The sequence below is a fragment of the Lampetra planeri genome, chromosome 18 (genome assembly GCF_965212315.1).
Source record: "Lampetra planeri chromosome 18, kcLamPlan1.2.h2, whole genome shotgun sequence".
NCBI lineage: Eukaryota > Metazoa > Chordata > Hyperoartia > Petromyzontiformes > Petromyzontidae > Lampetra > Lampetra planeri.
Genome location: NC_136124.1, coordinates 9,590,288 through 9,614,328, shown reverse-complemented (window position 1 = coordinate 9,614,328; position 24,041 = coordinate 9,590,288). Strand labels below are relative to the sequence as shown.

General features: G+C 47.4%; 1 protein-coding gene across 2 annotated transcripts in view; it reads right to left on the bottom strand.

Moving 5' to 3' along the window:
- Nucleotides 1-24,041, bottom strand: part of LOC144723627 (tyrosine-protein phosphatase non-receptor type 14-like) — an 87,294-nt gene that overhangs the window by 12,020 nt on the left and 51,233 nt on the right. For both annotated transcript variants that reach the window (XM_078602506.1, XM_078602507.1), the window contains 5 exons: nucleotides 16,131-16,197; nucleotides 10,210-10,294; nucleotides 5,634-7,384; nucleotides 4,829-4,975; nucleotides 3,038-3,256 (listed from right to left, as the gene is read on the bottom strand). In XM_078602506.1, coding sequence (XP_078458632.1) covers nucleotides 3,038-3,256; nucleotides 4,829-4,975; nucleotides 5,634-7,384; nucleotides 10,210-10,294; nucleotides 16,131-16,197 — 2,269 coding nt within the window. The remainder of the gene's footprint in view (nucleotides 1-3,037; nucleotides 3,257-4,828; nucleotides 4,976-5,633; nucleotides 7,385-10,209; nucleotides 10,295-16,130; nucleotides 16,198-24,041) is intronic.

Here is a 24,041-nt window from a genome sequence, read left to right as displayed (position 1 = left end):
TACAGCATTTATTGTAACTAATCATGTCCTGGGCCACCACAAATAATTATTTGGAGCAATCGACGAATATTGACGTGACAGCTACAATACCCGTCCCCCATTGTGTGCCGAGCCAGCCTTTAATAAGTGCTCACTAATAGCACCGTGCCCTAACAATCTACACGCTGTCTTTTGCTCGATTATGTGTGCACTCTCTGGAAATAGAGTTTAAAATATATACATATATCACGGGCATTGGGACGACGATCCATAAAAGGCACATTCTGAATGTTAATGGCGAGGTCTTGTGTGGCGGGCGGCACTTGTGAACTTATCGCGCGGCCGTAAAAAAGAACAGTGATAGATAATGATCGTTACACAATCGTAATGTGAAGTAGGGTGTGACGTGACCCCTTTTTTTTTCGTGACAAGGTGGTTTGTTTCCGCAGCCGGGCTGAGCCGTTGGTTAGTTTTTTGCCAAGCGCTACGCCATTTGCACTCGTGTGAAATGTATAAATCGGCCACCAATAAAAACACACGGGAAAAAAGTACCAACAATTATCTCTCTTTGTTGCAATTACCAAGGTCTTAGAAAATGTACGTTTTATCTGACTGCTGCCACCAGATAGATGTAAATGGAATGATAAATACTCTTTTGTCCACGGGAGATCCATGTTACTTCGGCCAGGCAAAACTACTCCATCCGCTGGCCATTTAGTGAATTTATTTTTATCTTCCACAAACCAATACTGCTCTGAAAACAGAAACAACCGCACTGTTTATACAACAGGGTCATGTTTCTGGTAATGGAATTCACGAAGAATAGAGAGAGAGGATAGAGCCTGGCTTATAGTTGGGTATCACACTGTTAGTTTGTCCTTCCACCCTGCACCTCCGATTAGCACGGTTGAATACGTATGGTGCGAAAGTTCAGCATACATATATTTAAACTACAGCGACCACAAATGTTTTGAAGATCACAAAATAAACCGCTTTTAAGTCTTTCCATTAACTCACTTGGAATTACCGACCCCAAGCGAAAGGTTCGTACACAAGTTTTCATGTAAAACATGCAAATTATTACAAACTAGCATTACTACCCGGCTTCGCCCGGGACTTGGATTCACCACGCCCGGCCGCCTTTGTCTCCCCAGTGGCGATGTTGACACACCAAACCAGTTACTCGTTTGAGGCTGAGTCGATCCAGGGGAGGCCCAGGACCGGTTCAAATAATCGTCAAGGGTGGTGGCCGTGAGCGGGAATCGAACTCTGGTTGCCGGGTTCGTAGCGCGGCGCGCTAACCATTACACTACAATGCGTTACGCTTCCATATGCGCGGGTCACATGACAAATTTGACGTCACAGCTAAACTTGTCGTGCAAAAAATATATGCAATATTGAGCTCCCCCCCCCCCCCCCAAAAAAATAAAGTATATTTTTATAATTTTTGCATGCTGTACAGTCTGGAAAGTACCCACATGGCAAATTTCAAGTTTGTTGCATGTCGGGAAGTACGCTAAACATTTTGAACAGACACACATAATCACAACTTTGCCTTTTATATATATGGAGATGATTCTGCAATACATAACACTCGTTTACACATACAGGGACTCCTCTACTTACGAACGAGTTAGGTTCCAGAGGTCTCTTCGTAAGTCAATTTGTCCAACTTTACCCCTGTAGATTCCAAATTATGCTGTATGGCATGGACACTAAACACGGGCAATGACTTTACAAGTTGTATAATCGCCTGTAGAAGCCACTGGTTCTTCATGTTCTGGAAACGGGACATATAGACAGGCTTGTTCGTTTCTCTGGAAGTTCGTTAGTCGAATGTTCCTAAGCAGAGGAGTCCCTGTCTGACCAATTCACCATGAATGTCCCCAATTCTCATCACGGAGGGCCAAGTACGGTTGAGCCTGGATAGTGCTTAGATAGGTGGCCAGTCATGCATGGAACAGGTGTTCTAGGTTGCTGTGTGGAAACAATGTCAGGAGAGGGCAGTGCAGCAAATCCATTATTGTACTGTACTATGCTGCAACGTTGATGCTCCCTGCCTTCAGTAATCCGCACTGCGTAGTCAAGTACAGTAAAACCTTGGATTGCGAGCATAATTCGTTCCGGAAACGTGCTTGTAATCCAAAGCACTCGTATATCAGTTGTGATCACGTGACGCTCGGCAGACAAAGCGTATGCACGTACTACTCGCATTGCAAGACCTCGCTCGTTTATCAAATTAATTTTGACTTAAAACTTTTGCTCGTCTTGCAAAACACTCGCAGACCAAATTACTCGCAATCCAAGGTTTTACTGTATGGTCAAACAACTCTTACGGCCTGCACAGTGCGAGGAGACTGTCATCCAGCAGTAGCTTGCCAACAAAGCTGTATGGTACATGTCAGTGGCCATTTTGCTGATTGCGGTGGTGACGACTGAACGTGGTGGCGGCGGTGACATTTTAATGGCAGCCGTGGTGGCGGCGGTTGCGACGTTGCGAACTCGTATAAACTATATTTTATTTGACCAGGTAAGGCCCACAGAGCTATATAGCTCTTTTTCAGAAGCGACCTGGCCACAAATGATAGGTCAACGAAGTGACTTGAGGTGGAAATTTAAAGCAGCCATACACTCGCATGCATGGAACACACGCAGCCATACACTTGATACAGTAAATCTAGCTGTGACGGTCCCACCTGATGACGGAGACTTGTGTTGCCTCCGAAACGTCGTGATTTATTATTTTATTTTATTTCTATTATTACTTTTATAAATTTTAATAAAAAATTTTACCTACGTGACTTTACCGAAAAAAAAACCTAAGAGTATTAACGCATGTTGATTGTAAATGTGGAGGGAAAAAATGGAGGACCCGGAGAAAAATCTACGCAACCACAGGGAGAACATGCAAACTCCAAATTTACAACAGGGATCGAACTTGCGACCTCCTGTATACCAGGCGAAGTAGTTAACATCTCGCCACCGCGGCTTATATCGTGCTGGGCCGGTAACCGCTCCTCCCTCGAGTGCGCGACCACAACCTCCCCGGGGCCCTCACCCGCACGTGCGAGGCATTGATGTATCCCGTCGGGTTGTCCTTGCTGGGCAGCAGCTCGACGCGCGTCTGCTCGTAGGGCAGCACGTCGCCGAAGCGGTTCCTCTCCTGGTTGTCGGGCAGCTCCGCCGTGCTGTAGACGGGGTCCGGGCGCGTGCGCGGAATGCACTCGTACTCGGCCGACACGAGGCCGCGCGCCACCCGCTTCTCCAAGCGCGCGCACTGTCGTCCCCCGTACCAGATACCGGGGGGGGGCAAAGGGAAGGGCAAGGCGGCGGCGGTGGTGGTGGAAGGAGAAGGGGGGGGCGAGCGGAAGTGCAGCGGTTAGCGCACTGTGCTACGAATCCGGCGACCCGAGTATGACTCCCGCTCACGGACAACACCATCAGTGACGATTGTCTGAGCCGGTCCTGGTGCTTCCTCCGCAAGGTCGACTCGGCCTCAAATGAGTACCTGGTGTGTTGTGCCGGCCTTGACAGGTGCTACTCACTAACAGCACTTGCCCCAACAGTTTGTTAAGGCTGCACGGGGGGGCGGTTTTGGGGGGCAGGGCAGTGGCGGCGGTGGGCGGAAGAGAAATGTACGCTTTTAATTCCACGGCACGCACACTAGTTTCGAACTTCGTGACACGCCGAACCAAACGATCCCAACGGAGCATGCGTGACCGAGCAAGTTGAGAGGGTCGGGGGTGGGGGCCCGATGGCCGCCTGCTGCCGCGCTACTGCGCCGTGGCCAATGGAGAGGGGATGGCATCACGTGGGGGGTGGGAGGTGGGGGTTGGATTGGCCACTGAACGGTATGGAGGAGGAGCGTTGGTCTGGCACAGCGCGCGAACACCTGGGGACTCAACCGTGGTGGTACTAGCGGACGGACACGGTGACAATCATAATTACAAAAGCAACGTTTAGACTCTTAATGAACCAGACTGAATGTTAACCAATCCATTTTGGCATATATGTAAAGAATATGCAAAGGAAAATGCAGTGCTGGATGGCAATATAGACAGATACAAAGACGGACAGATGAATAAAAGAACAATACAAAATACAAACCGATATTAAACATATAACAGCAAGAGAAATATATGAAAATAGACAAATTATTAGGTTGACAGGACATATACTCAAATAGACAGCAAAACATGCGTAAAGACAGATAGTGAGAGACCAGCAGACATAATAAATAGATAAGATTGTATTCATTTCAGCAGGAAGGGCCCAATGGGATGTTAGGCTCTGTTTCATGGGCATCCTGTGATGGTACAGATGTTATACTGTACAACTCTTAGTTGCAATCATGGTTACATATAATAATTCCAGAGACCCGACAGAGTAAGTCAGGACATGGAAAAACAATGCAATAAAAAATATTATCAAACAGAATCTGCCGGGCAAAACTACTGATACCAACAGACAGACGAAGATAGAAAACAACCAGGCAAGGCAGACAGTCCAAGTTACAGACGGACAGACTGAGAAACTGAGAGTCAGGCAGAGAGCCAATGGGAAAGACCAACAGAAATGCACAGAATCTGACAACAGGCAGAAATCTAGCGAAAGACAGACCAATATGCATTATGTACGCATGTACGTTGACCTTTCTTTCGCACCGTACGTAGCCAGCTGTGTCAATCGGAGGCACGGGGGGGGGAGAAGGTAGACAACTAAATGCAAAAAAAGCAGTTCGTTACACACGTACAGGAGAGAGGCCCAGCTAACAAAGAGACAGACACACATACAAGATAGAAGGCCCGTGTACCCGTCCACTTGGACATAACCCATGAACGGAGCGTACCCTCTCGTCCAGCTGTCCCCTGGCAGTCTCCTCCCTGCTCTCCTCGGGCACGGGCAGCTGTGAGATGGACAGGCCGTTGAGAGCGGCCAGCTTCAGGGGACCCAGCTTGGAAATGTCAGCTGGCCCAGAGCCTCTCTTCTCCATGTTCTATAATGGAAAAATAACTCGGACCTATTAACAGCGGCCAGCAAAAGCTGACACTGTTTTAAAGGAGAGGAACGCCACAACCGAATGAGTCACTGCGCAAAACAAAAAGCAGTAATTTTTTTGTAGTTTTTGTTTAATGGCTTCGGCAGACCGTTTGGCGCCGTTTTACTGTCACGGCCGTTGCGTCACAGTGGCAAAATGTTAACTACCTCACCCGGTACACAGGTCGTAGGTTTTATCACGACCCTGAAGCCTGTATACATATGGAGTTTGCATGTTATCTCCGTGGTCGTGTGGATTTTTCTCTCGGACCTCCGTTTTTTCCCTCCACATTTAAAAACATGCATTTGGAGTATTTGCCCGGTATGAATTTCCACATCAGCCACTTCGTTGAGCTATCATTAGTGGCCAGGTCGCTTCTGAAAAAGAGCTATATAGCTCAGTGGGCACTACCTGGTAAAATAAAAATAGTTTAGTCTTAGTTTCGCAGGTGTCGCAAGGAAATCTCAGTTTTGTGAATCAGTGCGGTGGGTGCCATCCCATTTAACAACGAAGAATCAGTGCGGTGGGTGCCACTTTATTTAGCAAAAACGAATAAGTGCGGTGGGGATGCCACTCAATTCCACATCGACGTATCAGTGCGGTGGGTGCCACTCACGCGGAGCACAAACTCCCTCTCCACGATGCTGTCCTGCACGGCGAACAGCTCCGACACGGGCCGCTCGCGCGCCGGGTTCGCCCTCGTCCGCGTCTTCACGGCCGTGCTCAGGTCGGGCTCCGACACGGACGGCACCATCGCCGAGCCGCCAAAGTGCCTGCCGTCCCCACCCGCGCCGCTCCCGTCTGAAACACCGTTCGAGTAGGGGTGGTGGCCCGGCGCCCGCCCTCCCGACATCATCGGCAGCGGCGGAGGCGGAGGAGGCAGCGTGGCCTCGCGGCGCGGGTATTCCGGCGGGGGCTTGTTCGGCAGCCGCGCCAGCATGGCCTGCAGCTGCGGGCTGTACGCGAGGTTGTGCTGGTAGGACTGCGCAGGCAGCTCGAACGGTGGCCTAGGGGGTGCCTGGAGCCCGTCCGCGTGCTCTCCGTTTCCGACGAGGAGCGGCTGCCCGTTGTAGTAATGCGCCGGCAGCTGCTGCTGCTGTTGCTGGTAGGGGCTGCTTGTTCCGATGGCCAAGCTGGACACGGCGCGGTCGCCCAGCGACAGTGCTTCCATGTCCCGCACCACGCTGCTGTTCACCTCGAGGCTGTAGCGCTTGCGCACGCCCGCGGCGCCCCTCCTGCGCGACGAGCCCAGCGCCCCTTCACGAGTCGGCCCCGCTCCTCCACCGCCCCCGCCGTAGCCGACCCCAGCGGCATCGCACAGCTCCGCGGGGGACTGCCCGGCAGCCGTCAGAGACTCGGTCCCGCCGGACGGGAGCTGGGGAACGGTGTTTTGCCGGTAGATGGGGTGCACGATGGGCTCGGCGAACATTCGCTCGTGGTGGTGCTGCTGGTGGTGGTGGTACCCGCCGTTAGCACTGGCGGCGCCCGCGAACGAGCGCTGGTGGCTGATGAGGTCCGGCGTGCTCGCGGCGGGACGAGGGGTCGGGTAGGGCGGAGGCGGGCGGGAGAAGTGGTTGCGCAGCATGGCCGCCACCTGCGGCGGGTACTGCGACGGGTCGACGGCGAGCTCCGGCGTGCTCACCGCATGGAAGATCTCCGCGTTGCCGATCACCGACTGCGTGGCACACAGCTGCGACGGCGCACCCGGGCCAAAAGGTGGCAGCTGCTGATGTCCGTACGGGTGCTGCGGGTGGCTGCTCTTGATGCACAACATTTGTTGCTGCTGTTGTTGCTGCTGCTGTTGCTGCTGCTGTTGCTGCTGCTGATGCAGGTGCTGATGTTGCTGGTGCAGGTAGAAGTAAGGTGGCCGCTGCTCGTACTGGCCTTGCCGGATTTCCGGCTGGCTGTACGCGAGAGTTGCGGCGCGGCCGTAAGCGTAAGCCTCCCCGAGCCAGGGTCCACCGCCGGATCGGGCGGCGCCACCGCCGCCGCCACCGCCGCCGGCCGCGTACCCCACGTTGCCGTCGGCCCGGCACGGCATGCCGAAGCGTCCGGCCTGCCGCATCACCGTGTCGTAGTCGGGCGTCGGCCGGTAGGAGGGCATGATGAGCGCGCTGTGCCGCTGCTGCAGGGGCTCGGGCGGCCGCGCGGGGACGCCGGCCGCGCCCTCGCTGCCGGGGATGCTGAGGTCGGACGACATGGGCGACGCCTGCGCGAAGTGGTTCAGCGAGTTGACGCTGGGCGCGCTGTACACGCTGCCGTTGGGCAGGCGGGCGCCGCTGCCACCGCCTCCGTTCACGTGCACGTGGTCCAGGCTCGTCTGCGAGCGGTAGTAGTAGCCGTCCTCGTTGGGGTAGAAGATGTTGTCTGTTGAGGGGCAGCCGGCAAAGGAAATGCGTTGCGGGGATGCTGTTGTTAACGTCGGGTTTTTTTTATGACGTCGGAGGTTTAGCCCTCCGACGTGTTTTTTTCTGGTTGAACCGCGCACTTTAGGGCACGATGCCCGACACTGCGTTCGACGTGCCGGGAGCTTCGGCTCGGTTCGGACATAAATGTCAAAACGTTGAACATCATGTCAAACACGATGTAAGCAAACATAAGACCCACGGTGGCAAGATGTTAACTGCCTCTCTTTGATCATGTTTGTATATGGAAGGACACAGAGCCCGAGGAAAACCCCTGCTCATGAGAATAAAAAAAATTGGTCTGAGCTACTTGCTGTACTGCCTCTTACAGGCACCTCATTGTCAAGCAGGTAGGCGTCTGGCACTATGCACATTTCTGCACAATCCACCAATAATCCCTTGAGGGTGCCAAGGTGGCGAGATGTTAACTACCTCGCCTGATATACAGGAGGACGTGGGTTTGATACCAACCCCGACGCCTCTACATTTGAAGTGTGCATGCTCTCCAGGTGGTTGTGCAGATTTTTCTCTGGGTCCTCTGGTTTTTCTCTCCACATTTAGACTTGACATGCATTTAGAGTATTTGGCTGCTACAAATTTCCACGTGATAAGCCACTTCGTTGAGCTATAATTTGTGGTCAGGTCAAAATAAAAATTGTTTGTAGTTTAGTTTATAGTTTAAATAGCATGCGTTACAAACCAAAATCAGATCAGAGCTGTACAGCACAACAGTAAAATCTACAGTGAAAACCAGAAGTGTCGCACGCAAGAAAATATCCTGGGTGGTATTCAGCTCCATAGTTGGTCCTAATTCAGATGTAAAAATTCCACGGTCATATGACAGGAACCAGTCGATCCCTGGTGACGTATGGTCAAATAAAGCCCACGACCCGCAGGGCGTAGGCGACGCCTCTTCCAGCAGTGCATTCATGAACAGGCTCTACATTTACACAAATTGTACGTAAACTGCCGCTACTTCTCAGAAAGTGGTACTCATCTCATTGATTTGAACGGCCGATAGCGTAATTGGACTCCCAAACAATAATTAAACTGGAACCACTCGGCCACAACCACTTTCATCATTGGCTGAACACAAATCATTTCTCATTCACCGCTGACCTCATGGCTAACCAGGGCATTTTGCACAGAAATCAAACTGCAAACGCCGCATTCAGCAAATAACAGCGGGTGACGATTCAATTGCTCTGGCGCAATTGCTAACGCACTGCCCATTCAGAGGAAATGTCCATTCACATTTGTCAAAAACACTGTGGGGCCTTTAAAACTGAAAAGTATATCATAGGTTACGTTTTGGGCAATGTGTGCTGATGACTAAGTCTCCGGCCTCTCTATGTGCTGTGAAGAAGGTCCAATTCCATGAAACAAATGTTTTAATTTTACCAGGTAAGGCCCACCTGAGCTATTATCGCTCTTTTTCAGAACCGACCTGACCACTGACCACAAATGATAGCTCAAAGAAGTGGCTTATCGCGTGGAAATGTATACCAGCCAAATACTCCAAACGCGCATTCATTCTAAATGTGGAGGGAAAAACTGGAGGACCCGGAGAAAAATCCATGCGACCACGGGGAGAAAGACATGCCAACTCCAAATATACAGGCATCAGGGTCGGGATCGAAACCACGACCGCCTGTATTCCAGGTGAGGTAGTTCACATCTCGCCACTGCAGCACCCCATAATTTGAAATCTCGTTTTTATGCAGTTTTATTGACAACCATGTTGAGTTTTTTGTGTTATTTGTGCTCGTGCATCACTGCCAACGCAGTACCACCAAAATAATTTGTCCAATATCATGTCAGAACACCTCGCTGATATGCCTGATATGTTGGCTTTAAATCTGGGTATCATCCACCAGTGATTTAGCAGTGATCTCCAGCTTAGTGAGTTGCATGCTCCAAGCCTAATCACCAATTATCGCTTGAAGAAAGCAATTAAATTTGAGGTTGACTTCAATTGGCTTATATCGTCGAGGGCTATTTTTTTCCCGATTTCCCTGCTAAGAACACCTCGATAGCAGGACATGCAAGCACCTTCATCGCCGGATAACCGGGACCTCAGAAGAATTTCCAAACTGCCACCTTTCAGTGACACTTCTGACAAAGGGTAGAAAACAATCCTTTACATAAAAGTTGCAAGTGGTAATTTCTGATTTGGCATCGATAGCACAATCTATATATGAAATAAAAACATGTGTACAATGCGCAAGTGTCCGTCCGGCACGTTCCGTATCTCGCACATGATTCGTCGTGTGATTTTTTTTTTTACAACAAAACTGTTTTCTCTTGGTGAGGACATTCCCCACAAAATTGTTGCCTTTCTCAATTAACAGCATTTCCCCCCCCCCCCACCTCCCCCCAACATCACGAAAAATAACATCCAATACAAACCAATGGGAGCCAAAGTCTTCCAGGAGAGCGACTTGCGTTTTATTGATAGAATTGTCTGGAAGTTCGGTTCCCTATTGACTTATATTTAAACCCGTTCCATATGTCACAGTCCCTTAAACAACGCCTATCGCTTCGCCGCGGTGACGTCGCCCTACAGGGCCGCATGACACCGTGATGACGTCATTACCGATGACACCGTGATGATGTCATCGTACTTCACGCTAAATTCTTACACGACGCATGCATGGACGGGCTAGGGTGCGCAAACATGCGGGCGGTGTTAGTCGAAATATATACATTTGTATTTGAAATTAACCGGCCAAAATTGCGATCGAGAGATGTGAAACAAGACAGCGCAGGTTATCTTTAGCCACATACCTTGAGAGGCCAGGTGTGGTTCCGGGTAGCGATTGCCGTAGGGAATCTGCAGGGGAGCCGGAACGATGGGATGGCTCTGCACCTGCTAAATTCACCACCGACAAAAAAAACATAATGTTGAGCCAGCATCGGAACACGATGGAAGTGTGCACCTTACCCCGCTTAAAAATAACCCCGTAGTGAATTCAAAAAAGTACAATCACACACACCTGGCGTGGCCACTACAAAAGCCCAACCGAATTTATCTTCTCCCTCAACGTTCGTCGTATCATACACCTTTTCCTCACAGTGATATCGCGTGCTCCGAGACTTCAACAGCTCACTCCGCTCATTTTTTTCACGGAATGGAAGTGCCTTCTGCGCCTCTGGGCGACCTGTCTCCCGTGAAGCCTGCTTAGCGCGATTGCCGTCTTAATTATAGCACCAGTACTGGGGGCTAAGAATAGCAGTTTAATTACTCAGCAGTGTTAATTACGAGGCATTGTGAGTCCTACATCACTATGCACAGGCCGGCTCTCTTAGCCAAACCTCTTATGTGTAAGTCATTTTTTGTGTCTGTGTATCTGTCTGTCTGTGTGTCTGTCTGTCTGTCTGTGCGGATACCTTGAGACGTTTTGAACTGACAAACTGTGGTGTAAACGTATCAAAAAAGTACACGGATGCCACGCCATATGCCCCAGAAAAAAAGCGCTATTAATATTACACGTCTGTCAACTTTAAAGTAGTTAAATTATCAATGTATTCCTTTTATAAGCACAGAGTGGCACCAGAGCACGCATCTGGGCATGCGCAAGAACACCGGCTCGTGGTGGTGGTGGTTGCCCTGGCAATGCACACACGTGATCGGTGGGGGGAGGGGGGAATTCACGTTTGCGTAAAAAATGCAACAACAAAAATACACAACGCTTACGTAAATTCTTCACAGTGTGATGTCCTCTTCTCCGCCCCCCCACCCCAATGTGTGCACTTACTACTATCGGGTCGGTAGATACTACTATAGTCATATTCCTGCAGTCACGAAAGCTTCAAATCAAGACTACTATAGTGCTTAGATACTATTACTGTAGAGCGGGCAGGGGGATGGTGGGGTGGGGTAGCACCCCAGCCTGCAAAAGTGCCACCTCGGCCGGCTGGGCAAGCTCGGCGAGGCCGGGGGCACTGCACGGGACTAGGCCTCACCACGGCACTCTATTAAGTCAGTAGATACTACTACGGTCAGTAGATACTACTATGGTAATTAAATCCTCCTACAGTCAGTAGATACTACTATAGAGTCAGTAGATACTACTGTAGAGTTAGTAGTTACTACTATAGTCGGCGGATATTACTACCGTCAGTAGTCATTACTATAGAGTCAGTAGATGCTACTATAGAGTCGGTAGATACTACCGTAGGGTCGGTAGATACTACTATGGTCAGTAGATAATACTAAAGTCAGTAGACACCACTATAGTCAGTTTATACTGCTGCAAAGTAATTAGATACTATGATAGAGTCAGCAGATACTGCTATAGAGTTAGTAGGTACTACTATAGCCAGTGGATACTACTATAGAGTTAACAAATACTACTATAGAGTTAGTAATTACTACTATAGTCGGTAGATACTACTGTAGGGGCCTGTAGATACTATGGTCAGTAGTTACCACTACAGTCAGTAGATACTACTGTACAGTCAGTAGTGACTACTGGACTCAGTAGATTCTACCGTACAGTCAGTAGATACAACCACAGAGTCAGTAGATACAACTACAGAGTCAGCAGATACAACTACAGAGTCAGCAGATACTACTATAGAGTCAATAGATACTACTATAGCGTCACTAGATACTACTCACTCTATTGTACGTAGGGTGTGTATATGCCTACGTGGGGGGGGGGGGGTGGTCAACAATTTTTTAAACCTTTTAGATCAACTATTTGCCCCCCACTTTCTATAACTTTTTGGACTCCTACAAGCCTCTTATAATGTTGTTAATGGACAAATGGACAGACAAACGGGACGCCGGGCTTTCACAATAGCTTCGCATTTGTGTCTGTATGTTATGTTAAGAGACGTTTTTAAATATATTCTTCCCCCGGGCAACGCCGGGTACTTCCCGCTAGTAGAATATAAAAAGGAGTAGCAGAGTCGACTTCAATGGGCGTAGACGCTACAAGCTGTGTCAACCCAAGTCTATCTCTGATGGCTCAGATTTATGCCCTGGCCAAATTTAAGTTTTCCATTCAAATAGCCAAACCCTGGGTAAACCTTGACTCAATCCTTTGGCCAACAGTTTATGTGCACGTAAAACCTGGCAGCCACCTACCCACATCCACACCCTACAACACCAAGCTCTGTTAAAATTACGTACGTGTGTTAACCTGCATTGGCAAGCCATTTGTCACTGCTTGTTAAGTCACGTGGATTTTGAGCCTATATTTCACTGTACAAGGCAAATTGTTTTTTTAGTCACGCAATTTACGGCCCTTTGTCAATCCAATGTTGGAAGGCGGCCTTCTCCATGCTACGTCAGTGTTGGGGAGGAGGGGGTTTGGCAAATCTCCACCACGCTGGTCGGTGCCGATTGGTCAAGCCGGTGCCCAGGACCAGTTGAGACTATCACTCGTCACTGATGCAAGCCATGGCCGTGAATCAAACTCACGTCCGATGGGGTTTCATAGTTCAGTGTGACCATTGAAATCGATCTTCTTGGTTCTTTCGGTAAAGTCACGTAGAAGGAAAATAATAAAAATAAAACATAATAAAATAATTCTCACGACGTTTCGGCCACAACGCAAGCAGCCGTCTTCAGGTGGAGAACAGGTCTGTCGAGAAGGCAGAGTCTGACAGACCTGTTCTCCACCTGAAGACGGCTGCTTGTGTTGTGGCCGAAACGTCGTGGGAATTATTTTATTATGTTTTATTTTAATTATTTTATTATTTTCCTTCTACGTGACTTTACCGAAAGAACCAAGAAGATGAATCCCTGCAGTCACAAAAGCTTTAAATGGACATTAAAATCGAGTTAAATAAAAATTCAAAGCCTTAAAAACGTTGCCCAGAGTTGGTTGGCATGCCAATAAAATATACTACTATGTGTAATGTTTAATGCTTACAGAACAGAGAGAGAGGGGCTTGGCTTAATGTCTCATCACAGCAGGCAGATCAGGCCCGTGTACTCTCGCACAACACTTAACATTGCAAAAGTTACGCAGAACGGTGGAGTAGAATTACACATGATAAGAAATGTAGTCTATTAAATTTAATTTGGTGCTCATTACCCTTACATATATGAAGCTGTGGTGAAGCATAAAGATAAGCGAACTGGTAATGGCCAAAGTGCTGTGATGATTTGTCTTACGTATGCAATTCTGAGTTGGGAGGAGGTTGGGTAGCTCACGGAGATAATGCATGTTTACAACTCTGAAGCCTTCACTGGCAAAATCCTGCGTAAAAAAATCAGGGGGGCTGGTTCTTGGGTTTAACATTTGGATCAAGTGCGGTGGAACACATCTGTGATCCAATGATGGCTACACCGTAATTGACGATTACAAACATTAAGCCGATATACAGTTGTCTGAAGTAAACTATTTTTATTTTACCAGGTAAGGCCCACTGAGCTATAGATCTCTTTTTCAGAATCGACCTGGCCACAAATGACATTCAATGAAGTGGCTTATCATGTGGAAACGTATAGCAGGAAAAGACTCTCAAAGCATGTTTCTAAATGTGGAGGGAAAACCCGGAGGACTCAGAAAAATCCACATGACCACGGGGAGAGAGACATGCAAATTCCAAACTATACAGGTGTCAGGGTTGGGATCAAACCCACAACCTCCTGTACACCAGGCGAGGTAGTTAACATCTCGCCACCACGGCGTCTCAATGTTCTACCGCTGCCTTAAGTAATATGGCCACGATCTTTAATCTTGGTGGCTTAAAATAAGGCTTGTGTGCATTATACATAAGGTGATGCATCTCAATAATGTGTTGTTTTACTACCCTTAATGTTGGTGGATTGTGCAGAAATGTACATTGTGGCAGATACCCACCTGACATGCCTGTAAGAGGCAGTACCAGCAAGTAACTCAGACCTATTTTTTGGAGTTTTGGTTCGGTTTTCTCAAGAGGAGGGGTTTTCATCGGGCACCATGTCCTTCCACGTAGAAACATAATCAAAGATAAACTGCCAGATCATTCAAGCAAGGCCTGTTCAAGCAATGCCTATTCCAGCAAGGCCTGAATAAAGGTCGAGAGACTCAGAGCAGCTTGTCTGAGTACATACATATACAACCCTCTGTCAATTCACTACTGGATGAAGGTTTTCGCATAACACGCGGGTCGTGGGGGTTATTTGACCATACTTCACCATGCTGGTCTGTGAGGGTTGCCAAAGGCTGGGGGGGAGCAGACATGGGAGCAAAGAAGTACAGCACAACGATGGATTCTACTGCAAGTGCCCTCACAGCTGTCCACGATTTAAACCCTCAGGATTTCCTGAGTAATAGAATGAAAACTAATCAGTTGACACTATCAGCCATTACTAAAGGCTTGCACATGAAACAAACCTGTTCTCGTTGATTTGGGATGCAACTCGTTTAATATATGAAGCTGGTAGGTAGTCGAGCTGAAATAAAATCTACGAAGGAAAGGCTCTCTCATGTGATGGCGCCAGGTGCAGCGTGGTTAATGAGTAACGTGCGGCCACCACCGACGGAGGAATGTGGAGAAACATGTGATTAAACAGACACCCACACGACCATCTTAAGTGTGACTTGGGTGGCCCCCGTTGTGGGTTTTCCCGAATGCCCAACTGATCCGATGGTGCATATTATAATTTTCAAATTATTGGGAGCTAAGTCCTCTTATTGAAGCCTGTCAATTCTTACACGCTTAAGTTGGCCTTCCGTCCATTGGCAAGGAAGACCGACTGCTCGATTAACTTCGCACAAGAAGCAACAATAACATTGCTATGCATCATTCTCGTGCGATTGGTGGGGCAACGTGTGAAGCACTGCGGACGGCCGATTGCCGAGACGGTTATTGGAGTGGTCTCCACGAGCCCGACCACCAAGGGGTAGACCCAAGAGCAGATGGTGGGAGACTGTTCGGACTGATCTTGGAGGGTGGCTGCGTGTCTACTGTGCAGCAGCTATGGGGTCTGGCAGAGGGTAGAAAGCTTTGGCAGTGAGCTGTGGTGATGGCATCAACGGCTATGCCCCTTGTAACTTCCCGATCTTAATCATGTCATTCAACTGATTTGCAACTTTCGTCCTTACCAGACCGTGCAATTGTATTGAGGGACTGTGTGTTTTCTTGGTGTGGTCTGGGACTGTTTTCTGATGTTGTTTTGCTGCCTTGCCCAAGCTTGCATTTAGTGTTGACCAATCAGCAGGATTCGATGTACTTTTGCAATTTGTACTTCTCTATTTGATTTATTTTTAGAAACTTGTTTACCTTTCCTATACTTTACACTCCTATCGGTTTTTGTGATGTTTGTTGTTTTAACTTTGTGACCCACCCCTAAAGGACACCTGTGGAAAAGCGCTTCATAGCTCGTCGGATTCCTCCAGGATAAAGATTCCGATTCTGAAATACAACACCGAGATATTTCTGCGTAGGTTCCACCCCCCTTCCCCCCGTTTACAGGTGTGCCATGTAACACGACACGCCAAAACCGGTCCAGATATCACTCGTCACCCATGTTAGCATGCGCTTCACCACGCTCTCTATCCCCAGTAAGAAAGTTAAGCCGCGATGAGAGTTGCAAGTGTTGAATGTGGGGTGGGGGGGAGTGGGGGGTGGGGGGGAGTGGGGGGTGGGGGGGTGTGGGGATCAGTGGGGAGGGGGAGTGGGGGAGGTTGGGAAGTGGGGGGGAGGGATGAATGGGGGGAGTGGGGAGGGCGCTCCGAGCCTTCACGACAAGACGGCGGCCTCACCGACGGGATGCGCTTCAGCGTGGTCCTGCGCCTCGCCGCGGTTGGGGACGGTTCGGGCGGCTTTGGCCTTTCGCGGGAGAGCCGGGGAGAGCGATGGGGGTAGAGAGGGGGAGAGGAGGAGGAGACAGCAGTGGGGAGAGGACAGGAAGCGGGGAGGGGGGTTAGGCGCGCGTTGGCAGTGAAGGGTCGGCGACGCACAGCGAACAACGCAGGCATGGGTCTCTCGTTGGCGCGTTGAGTTTAGGCGGTGGCGAGACGCGGGCCTGGGTTTGGGAAGGGCAATGCCGTTTGGCCCCGGGTTAAATTTACTGCCAGATGCCGCTTCACGGCTGAGTGCGAGCCGGATTGGTAGGTTCTTTACTCTTACATTAACCCTTCGGTTACATCGATCAAATACACCTGGCGTGATCCATTAGCATAATAATGAACAGATGCCACTGGCTTCTCAAGCTGGGCTCCCGCTTGCACGGCTTGCAGAAGCAAGTCGTGCACGCCGAGCGTTATTAATGGCAACACGAGGCATTAACCTCAATGACACCTCCATCGGCCAGATACGTGCGCCAAGGGTGTCATCGGCACAGATCATCAGGAGAGCCATTGCACTTCCGTTTAATCGAATGGAATGCACATTTGCCTAATTGGCATGGAGGTTAATCCCTGCAAATTAACGTAACTCAACCCTGCCTTGCAATGCCTCCAACGTTAATATTCCTTGCGGAGCATTCATTCATTATTTGTTTCTCTTTTTCTCTTTCCTTTGTTACAAGTCGGGTCAGACGAAGACCTTTTCATTCAATGAAACATTGACGAGGCCGTATCGATCGCTACAATCGTTACAATGCGTTCTCTTCACTGGGGACGAGAAGCCGCGCGGGTTTTCCCTGGGGCCCAAGGTCAGTGGCATGCAAGCGCTATTAGTCAATTAGATGACATCAGCCACATATGACTTTGCTTTGCAGCAAAGGCCGTGCAAAACCAATTGGTCCTTTTGGAGCAGGGGAGTTGCAGGAGGATTTAACTGCAGTGCCCTGCACACATCATTCTCCGCTGACCTCGACTTGCGTGAAGTGTTAAGTCGGTCACAAACACACAGAGCACACACGATGATCTCCAGTCTGTACAGCCTGCAGAGACAAGAGCCGCCCGTTAGCAAGCGCCTATCATTGCCGGAAGAGCACACGAGTGATGGCATTGGTAAACGCACCGCGTATGGACACACACCTCCAGTGAAAAGTGGTATCTGAACCTGTCCTGATCCCTCTGATGACGGCTCAACTTAAGTCTTAAATTAGTGCCTGGTGCCTGTGTCAACATCAGCATTAAGAAGACAAATATGCTCAGGCATAATGCTGACTAAGCCATAGCTGCATGTGCCGTGCTCACATAGAGAGCTTATCAGCTACTCATGCACACACAGGCCATTGCTCCCTTAGGTGTGGACATGGTACCCGATGATCCATTTGCATGGGTTTCAGATTCCTTTTGAGTTGAAAGCACAATGTATATCCGTCACAACATGCCTACCTATACACGCGCAACAACATGCTAATGGTATGCACATTATATGTAACCACATTTCCTAATGACACATCCGCTTTTGTGTCTCCTTAATTACTGCTGGCTTTTTTATTGAACAAATGTCACAGAGGTCTTTTAGTTCACGTGTACGATCCGCCTTACATTGGATCGGTGATCCATTTAGGAAAATGTATCATATGATGATAATATTATTACTTAACGTGTACATATTTAGCTTTTTTTTTCCTTATGTACAATTATTTGTAAAAACACCGCCGCATTACCGCGCGGGCCAACACACGAACCGGCGACATTAGTTTGGCGTCAAAAGTCGTCCGCCGATTCAAAGCCCCGCTGATCCAATTAGGATGAGTGCTGCCCACTCGTGTTCGAGTTCTCAGCAACGGAACCCTTCACTGCTGAGAAAAGAACCGCGCTTCCTGGCTTGGCACATTCCGATCCTCGGTCCCACGGTGGCAGCCCGCTAGCTCAGGATGATGTTGACTTTAAACGCGCTCACGTTTTAATGTGACAGTTCTTTTGTACACCCAATTAAACGCCGCTAAAGCAAGTCCTCGTTCACAAGACTGAGCTGATAAATTCACTGCTTCTCAGTTATGCACTCCCGTTTTTGTTCCCCCCGCCCCCCCATTTATTTTCATGGTTCCTGCTCAATACACTTATAAGGAAGATTAAAGACTCCGCTGGCATTTTTACACTTGGCTGACTCGTGGCTTAAACCAGAAAAAAACATTCAACAACGGTGTTTGAACGAGAACATTTTGTAAGAATGTGCACTCTGAGCAAAGCAGTCGTCGCCTACAGCTTGCCAGGTAGCGGCTAAAATGCAGGAAAGTCGACGGGAGTGCCAAACAAAGCACGCGGTCATTTCAAGGGACTGAAAAGGAAACGGTACTGTATGGAAAGATGGAAATTTCTTTCACAACAAAGATCCCCCATATAGCCTCAATAGACTGTAGGTGCAAGTGCTGTTAGCGAGCACCTATGAAGGCCAGAACGGCACACGAGGGGGTGGGTGGCCACCACCACGCCCGACCGCCTTTGTCTCCCTAGTGGCGATGTTTACACACCGTAACAGGTACTCATTTGAGGCTGAGTCGACCTAGGGGAGGCCCGGGACCGGTTCAGATAATCGTCACCGATGTTGACCGTGAGCGGGAATCGAACCTGGGTCGCCGGGATTATAGTGCAGCGTGCTAACCGCTACACTATCACTGAAAAGGAAACGGCACTGTATGGAAAGATGGAAATTTCTTTCACAAGCAAGCGCACACACACACACCGACGTTCCTACAAACGCGTGTGAGATAGTGGACGCGTAAGTTCTTGTCAATAACATTTTACTTTTTTACTTTATCCACACTTTTTCATAGAGGGCGCTATTTAACCATGGCAGTCGCCTACTGTTGTGCTTTGTCTGCCCCAATGTTGCATCTTCCAAACCACATGTCAATTGCAGTAATGGATTAATCAATATGTTCCACATGACACACCTGGCAAAGAAAGTGCCATGAAGGAGATAGTTAAGAACACATGACCTCACAATGCTCGTGAGCACACTGCCTGGGCCACTTGCTTCAAACATATGCATTCATAAATACAGGTAGTCCTCGAGTTACGATGGTCCAACTTACGATATTTCGATCTTACGATGGCGATACGACAAAATTGTAAAATATTTTAAATTTCGCAGGCAAACGCAGCAGCGTACGAGGTACGATACTGTACGTTGGGGACGCTGCTGGGATGTACGCATCTCCCGCCTTGTGTGGTGATGCCTCACTCTCACCAGCGGTCAACGGAGTTAAGTTGTCTCGGTGTTCCATGCATGTTAAAAGTTTGTATAGCAGATAGGGTTGTTTCCTGAAAAAATCTTTATATTAAATTGCAGTTCATATAGGTAGGCTAAGAATTTACCTTGTTTTTTTACTTAACATTTTACTGTGCAATACAGTATTGTAATTAATAAATACATACAGTATATAGTTTATACAGTACGGTACTGTAAATTGCTGTTTTGCTAAATTATCACCGTTCTTTAAGACTCCTGGGGGTAGGCTAGGCCATCTTCGACTTACGATATTTTTGACTTACGATGGGGTCGTCGTAACGCATCTCCATCGTAAGTAGAGGACTACCTGTACATAATACATAGAAAGATCATCACGCTAACATTTTCAAGCGCCAGAAGTTGCCAAAAGCTGCCCAATCCAAAATGACACATTTAGAATTAATTTGTTTGGCCTATTTCCCAAATTGTATTCCTCTTGTGCTATCCACGCCATTCCCATGAGATGAAGCATCCATTCAAATCTCTCAAGAGCATTGCAACCTTCCACGTTAGAAAAGGCCAAGAGAAATGGTTATCAACTAACTCTACCTTTGAAATCCCTTCACATGACCCCCCCGGTCCACACAGCAGAGTGCAGCACTCTCCCACCCACACAGTGTCAAACCAATACGTTCAATTCTCAGAGATGGAATCTATACAAAATTAAGTGCAGAATAACATTTAAAGTAACAGTTTTTTTGTGCAGTAATTTGGAGACCGGACTGAGTCCATGAATTCGCTACACTTGAGAATATGGTTTAACTCCCAGAGTGCTACCTGGATTGGAACCCAGAATCTAAATCGGTAGACAGGTGAGCGGTCTGAGCTCTGAGTCAGCCGGTCACCTATATGCAAGATTCTCAGGAGTGAGTGAGAGAACAGACCACTCGATGAATCAAAGTAAAGTTCCTTATCGGGAGCGCGAAGATTATCAGGAAAAACGTTGCGTGCCAGATGTGTTTCATGCAATGACACGTTACCGTGGGGCGACTATCGAAAGTCTACTGATCAAGAGCTTCATGGCTCATCGGATTCCTCCAGTATGAATAAAGATTCTGATTCTGAAGTCTCTGCCATGTGAAAACCATTTCCAAACTGAAAATGTTGTTTTCTCTTCTCAGCCTACTGGCTGGAGCCCAATATCTCAAAAGTGCTGGCGTAGAATCTGACAAGAGGAATTAACCTCGCACGGCCATCCAAGTTACTTCATTTATCAAATTCTTTTGAGCAATTACATGGAAATAAATTCAAAGCCCTGGATCGCTGCAATGTGTCTCCAAGTTACCGTTGACATCTGAAACAAAACATATCCATGATAATAAACTAAAACTAAACTATTTTTTCTTTTAAAATAAACTATTTTAACCAGGTAAGACCCACTGGAGCTTTATAACTCTTTTTTACAAGACACCTGGCCACAAATGCTAACCCAACGAAGCGGCTTATCACGTGGAAATTGTATAGCAGCCAAATACTCAACGCATGTTTGTTTATAAGTGTGGAGGGGGGAGGAACAATCTCGAAAAACTACTCGCATCTAAATCTTTTTGTGAACGAAAATAAACAAATTCACCCGTTTTCTCACTGAAAATAGCTAAATTAAAAAAACATCACTGTCCTGGTCACAAAAGCGAAGTTTGTGAGGAATAATAGCCATTTTCTATACTTTTTAGGCATAAGCAATTACGAAATAACACTTACTACCCAGGAACAAAAATTGTGTTACATAGTGTAATCCATGTCCATTTTTGTATTAAACTGAATTATCACGTAAAACCATGCCATGTCTATGTACGAGCTGTTGGGACAAGTCCGGAGTTGGTTGCTGCTATTTCATATTATGGCTTCGTTCATGTGTGGGATCTGTGAGCGAAGGGGTTAAAGGGCAGGAGGATTTATAATTGTGTCAATGCTGCACATGCTTTAAAACACTAATCCACCATGCTTAAGCTGGCATGCATGAAAAATTAAGCAAGCATCCGTACAAATTGAACATCAACTGCTCGTGCCAAAAAGTCTAGGCAGGTGCTATTAAAAAACATATCAATGTAAAGCGTCGTGTTTACAGCCCTTTGTACAAGCCATGGGGGCTGGACAAAGTCCTCCCCGTGCCGTTTCAAGGGGGCTGTTTGACTATATTTCACCATGCTGGTCAGTGAGGGTTGGCGAAAGTGGGCGGTCAGGACCGGTTCAAATATTACTCGCCACTGATTTTATCCGTGGCTGGGAATAGAACTCGGCTTGCTGGGTTTATTAGTGCCGTGCGCTAACCACTCTGCAACTGCTCCTCTCCATATGATAGGTACAACCTATTCACGTACACTAGTCAACAAATAATTTTAATTTTGATTGATCTGTTGGAATTGCTCCAGTTGTACGTTACAGGACTCAATCCGGCTAGGCTTGGAATGGACTATTCCAAAGACAAAAACAGTTTTTTATCCATGATCTACTTATCACTCAGCCAACTGCTGAGTGTCATTGACTACATTGACTGTCATTGGCTACATTGACCGTGAATAGCTACGTCTTCTTACAGCTCAAACGCGTCAAGGGAAATTCAACGTACACAGTACAGGCTATCAGTCTCTTTGCTCTTAATTTGCTACGACTTTAATGAGACCAATGGCACTACCTAAGCATATTGGCACAAGACAGAGGAAAGTAATGTGCAGTGGACACCTACGGCCTATCTGCCCATGGATCATGATGATGACGATGAATGGCCAGTGGTTCCACTTTCGTGACTGCAGGGATTCATCTTCTTGGTTCTTTCGGTAAAGTCACGTAGAAGGGAAATAATAAAATAATAAAAATAAAACAGGTCTGTCGGAAAGACAGCGCTGTCTTTCCGACAGACCTGTTCTTCACCTAAGGACGGCTTCTTGCGTTGTGGCCGAAACGTCGTGAAAATTATTTTATTATGTTTTATTTTTATTATTTTATTATTTCCCTTCTACGTGACTTTACCGAAAGAACCAAGAAGAAGTAGTAGATGCCTGTCCAATCAACTCCAGTTTGTGGCATCACCGAAAGCAAGCTGGCTTAGTTACAGGACCAATCTCAAGACCATTTTCCAGACACCCATCAGCAGCGGTGACACAAGATCCCACAACCATGCACGAAAAACCAGCGGCATGTTTGTTTTATTGTTAACTGCAGCAGTGTATACAGACACCAGCCAGTTGTAGGAATCTAACACGTATTTATCACTCTGCGAAAGGGGAGAGTGTGTGTCAATTCTCCTCTGGAGAATGAGCTAAACCCAAGGAGCTGTGTATCCCCTGCTCATCATCGCACAGGTCAACGCCACAATGAGCCTTTGTTTATATTGGGTATGCTGTTGATTTCAGGGTACATTCCCGATAATTTGGTGGGTCCCAAATTTTTTTTATGGTGGTTTCGTGTCTGCCCCGTGTAATGTTGATTAACACTAAATGACCTTAATTTCGATTCAAAGCTTTCGTGACTGCAGGGATTCATCTTCTTGGTTCTTTCGGTAAAGTCATGTAGAAGGGAAATATAGACCTGTTCTTCACCTGAGGACTGCTGCTTGGGTTGTGGCCGAAACGTCGTGATAATTATTTTATTATGTTTTATTTTTATTATTTTATTATTTCCCTTCTACGTGACTTTACCGAAAGAACCAAGAAGATTAAATGACCTGTTTGAGTTTTTTTTTTCACAATTTCATTGCCATGAGCAAAACAACTCCACAACGACACCAACACATGAAACGATGTTTCGCTTGCGGATTATAATGGCTGGTCAATAATTTATAGAAATGCATCTTTCCAACACATTTAACAAAAAAATTAAACCACAACAACATACGCGGTGAAGAATGCTAATTAATTATTGTATGCGGCATTTGAGATCAATGAAAGTGACAAAAATCAGGAGAAAATATAAAAATTACAAATTCCATGCATGCAATGTTGCCATCAGATTGAGATTTTCCAAGACTTATTATGAACACAATTTGTTGGCTGACACGTTTACGTCCAATTTATGTGCTGGTGGAAATGGGTTTTATGTAAATATTGAGGAAAACATGTTTCAAACACCCCAGCAGTTGAACTGTTTTCTAACAAACATTGCAAAGAAAAATGGATTTGGCCTTAATCCCACAAACTAAATTAACTCTGACAAACCCTATATTCCATGCCGTGTATTTATGCTGCACAAGCTTCCACCTCATCTTCTAAACACTCATAATACTCAAACATATACTCCGGGGGTTACCCTCTGACTCGCCAGTTGTGGGGTAAATATGCGCCAGATTACTCGCTGGAAGCTAGGGGTGTAACAATTCAGCCACCACTGCCCCTCAGCCATTCAATGATGAATAATAAACAATAACAAACAATTCATAACCTGCGCATATTTCACCCATCGGACACAATGTTCGATTGGCAACTCGGAAGTGTGGAGCCAGGGATATGTCAGCCTGCGATTGAGAATCGAATATTGAGTTCAATATTGTGGTCAATGTAGCGGCCACTAGTGGCTGCATGGGGCACACTTTTCCATTACACGCA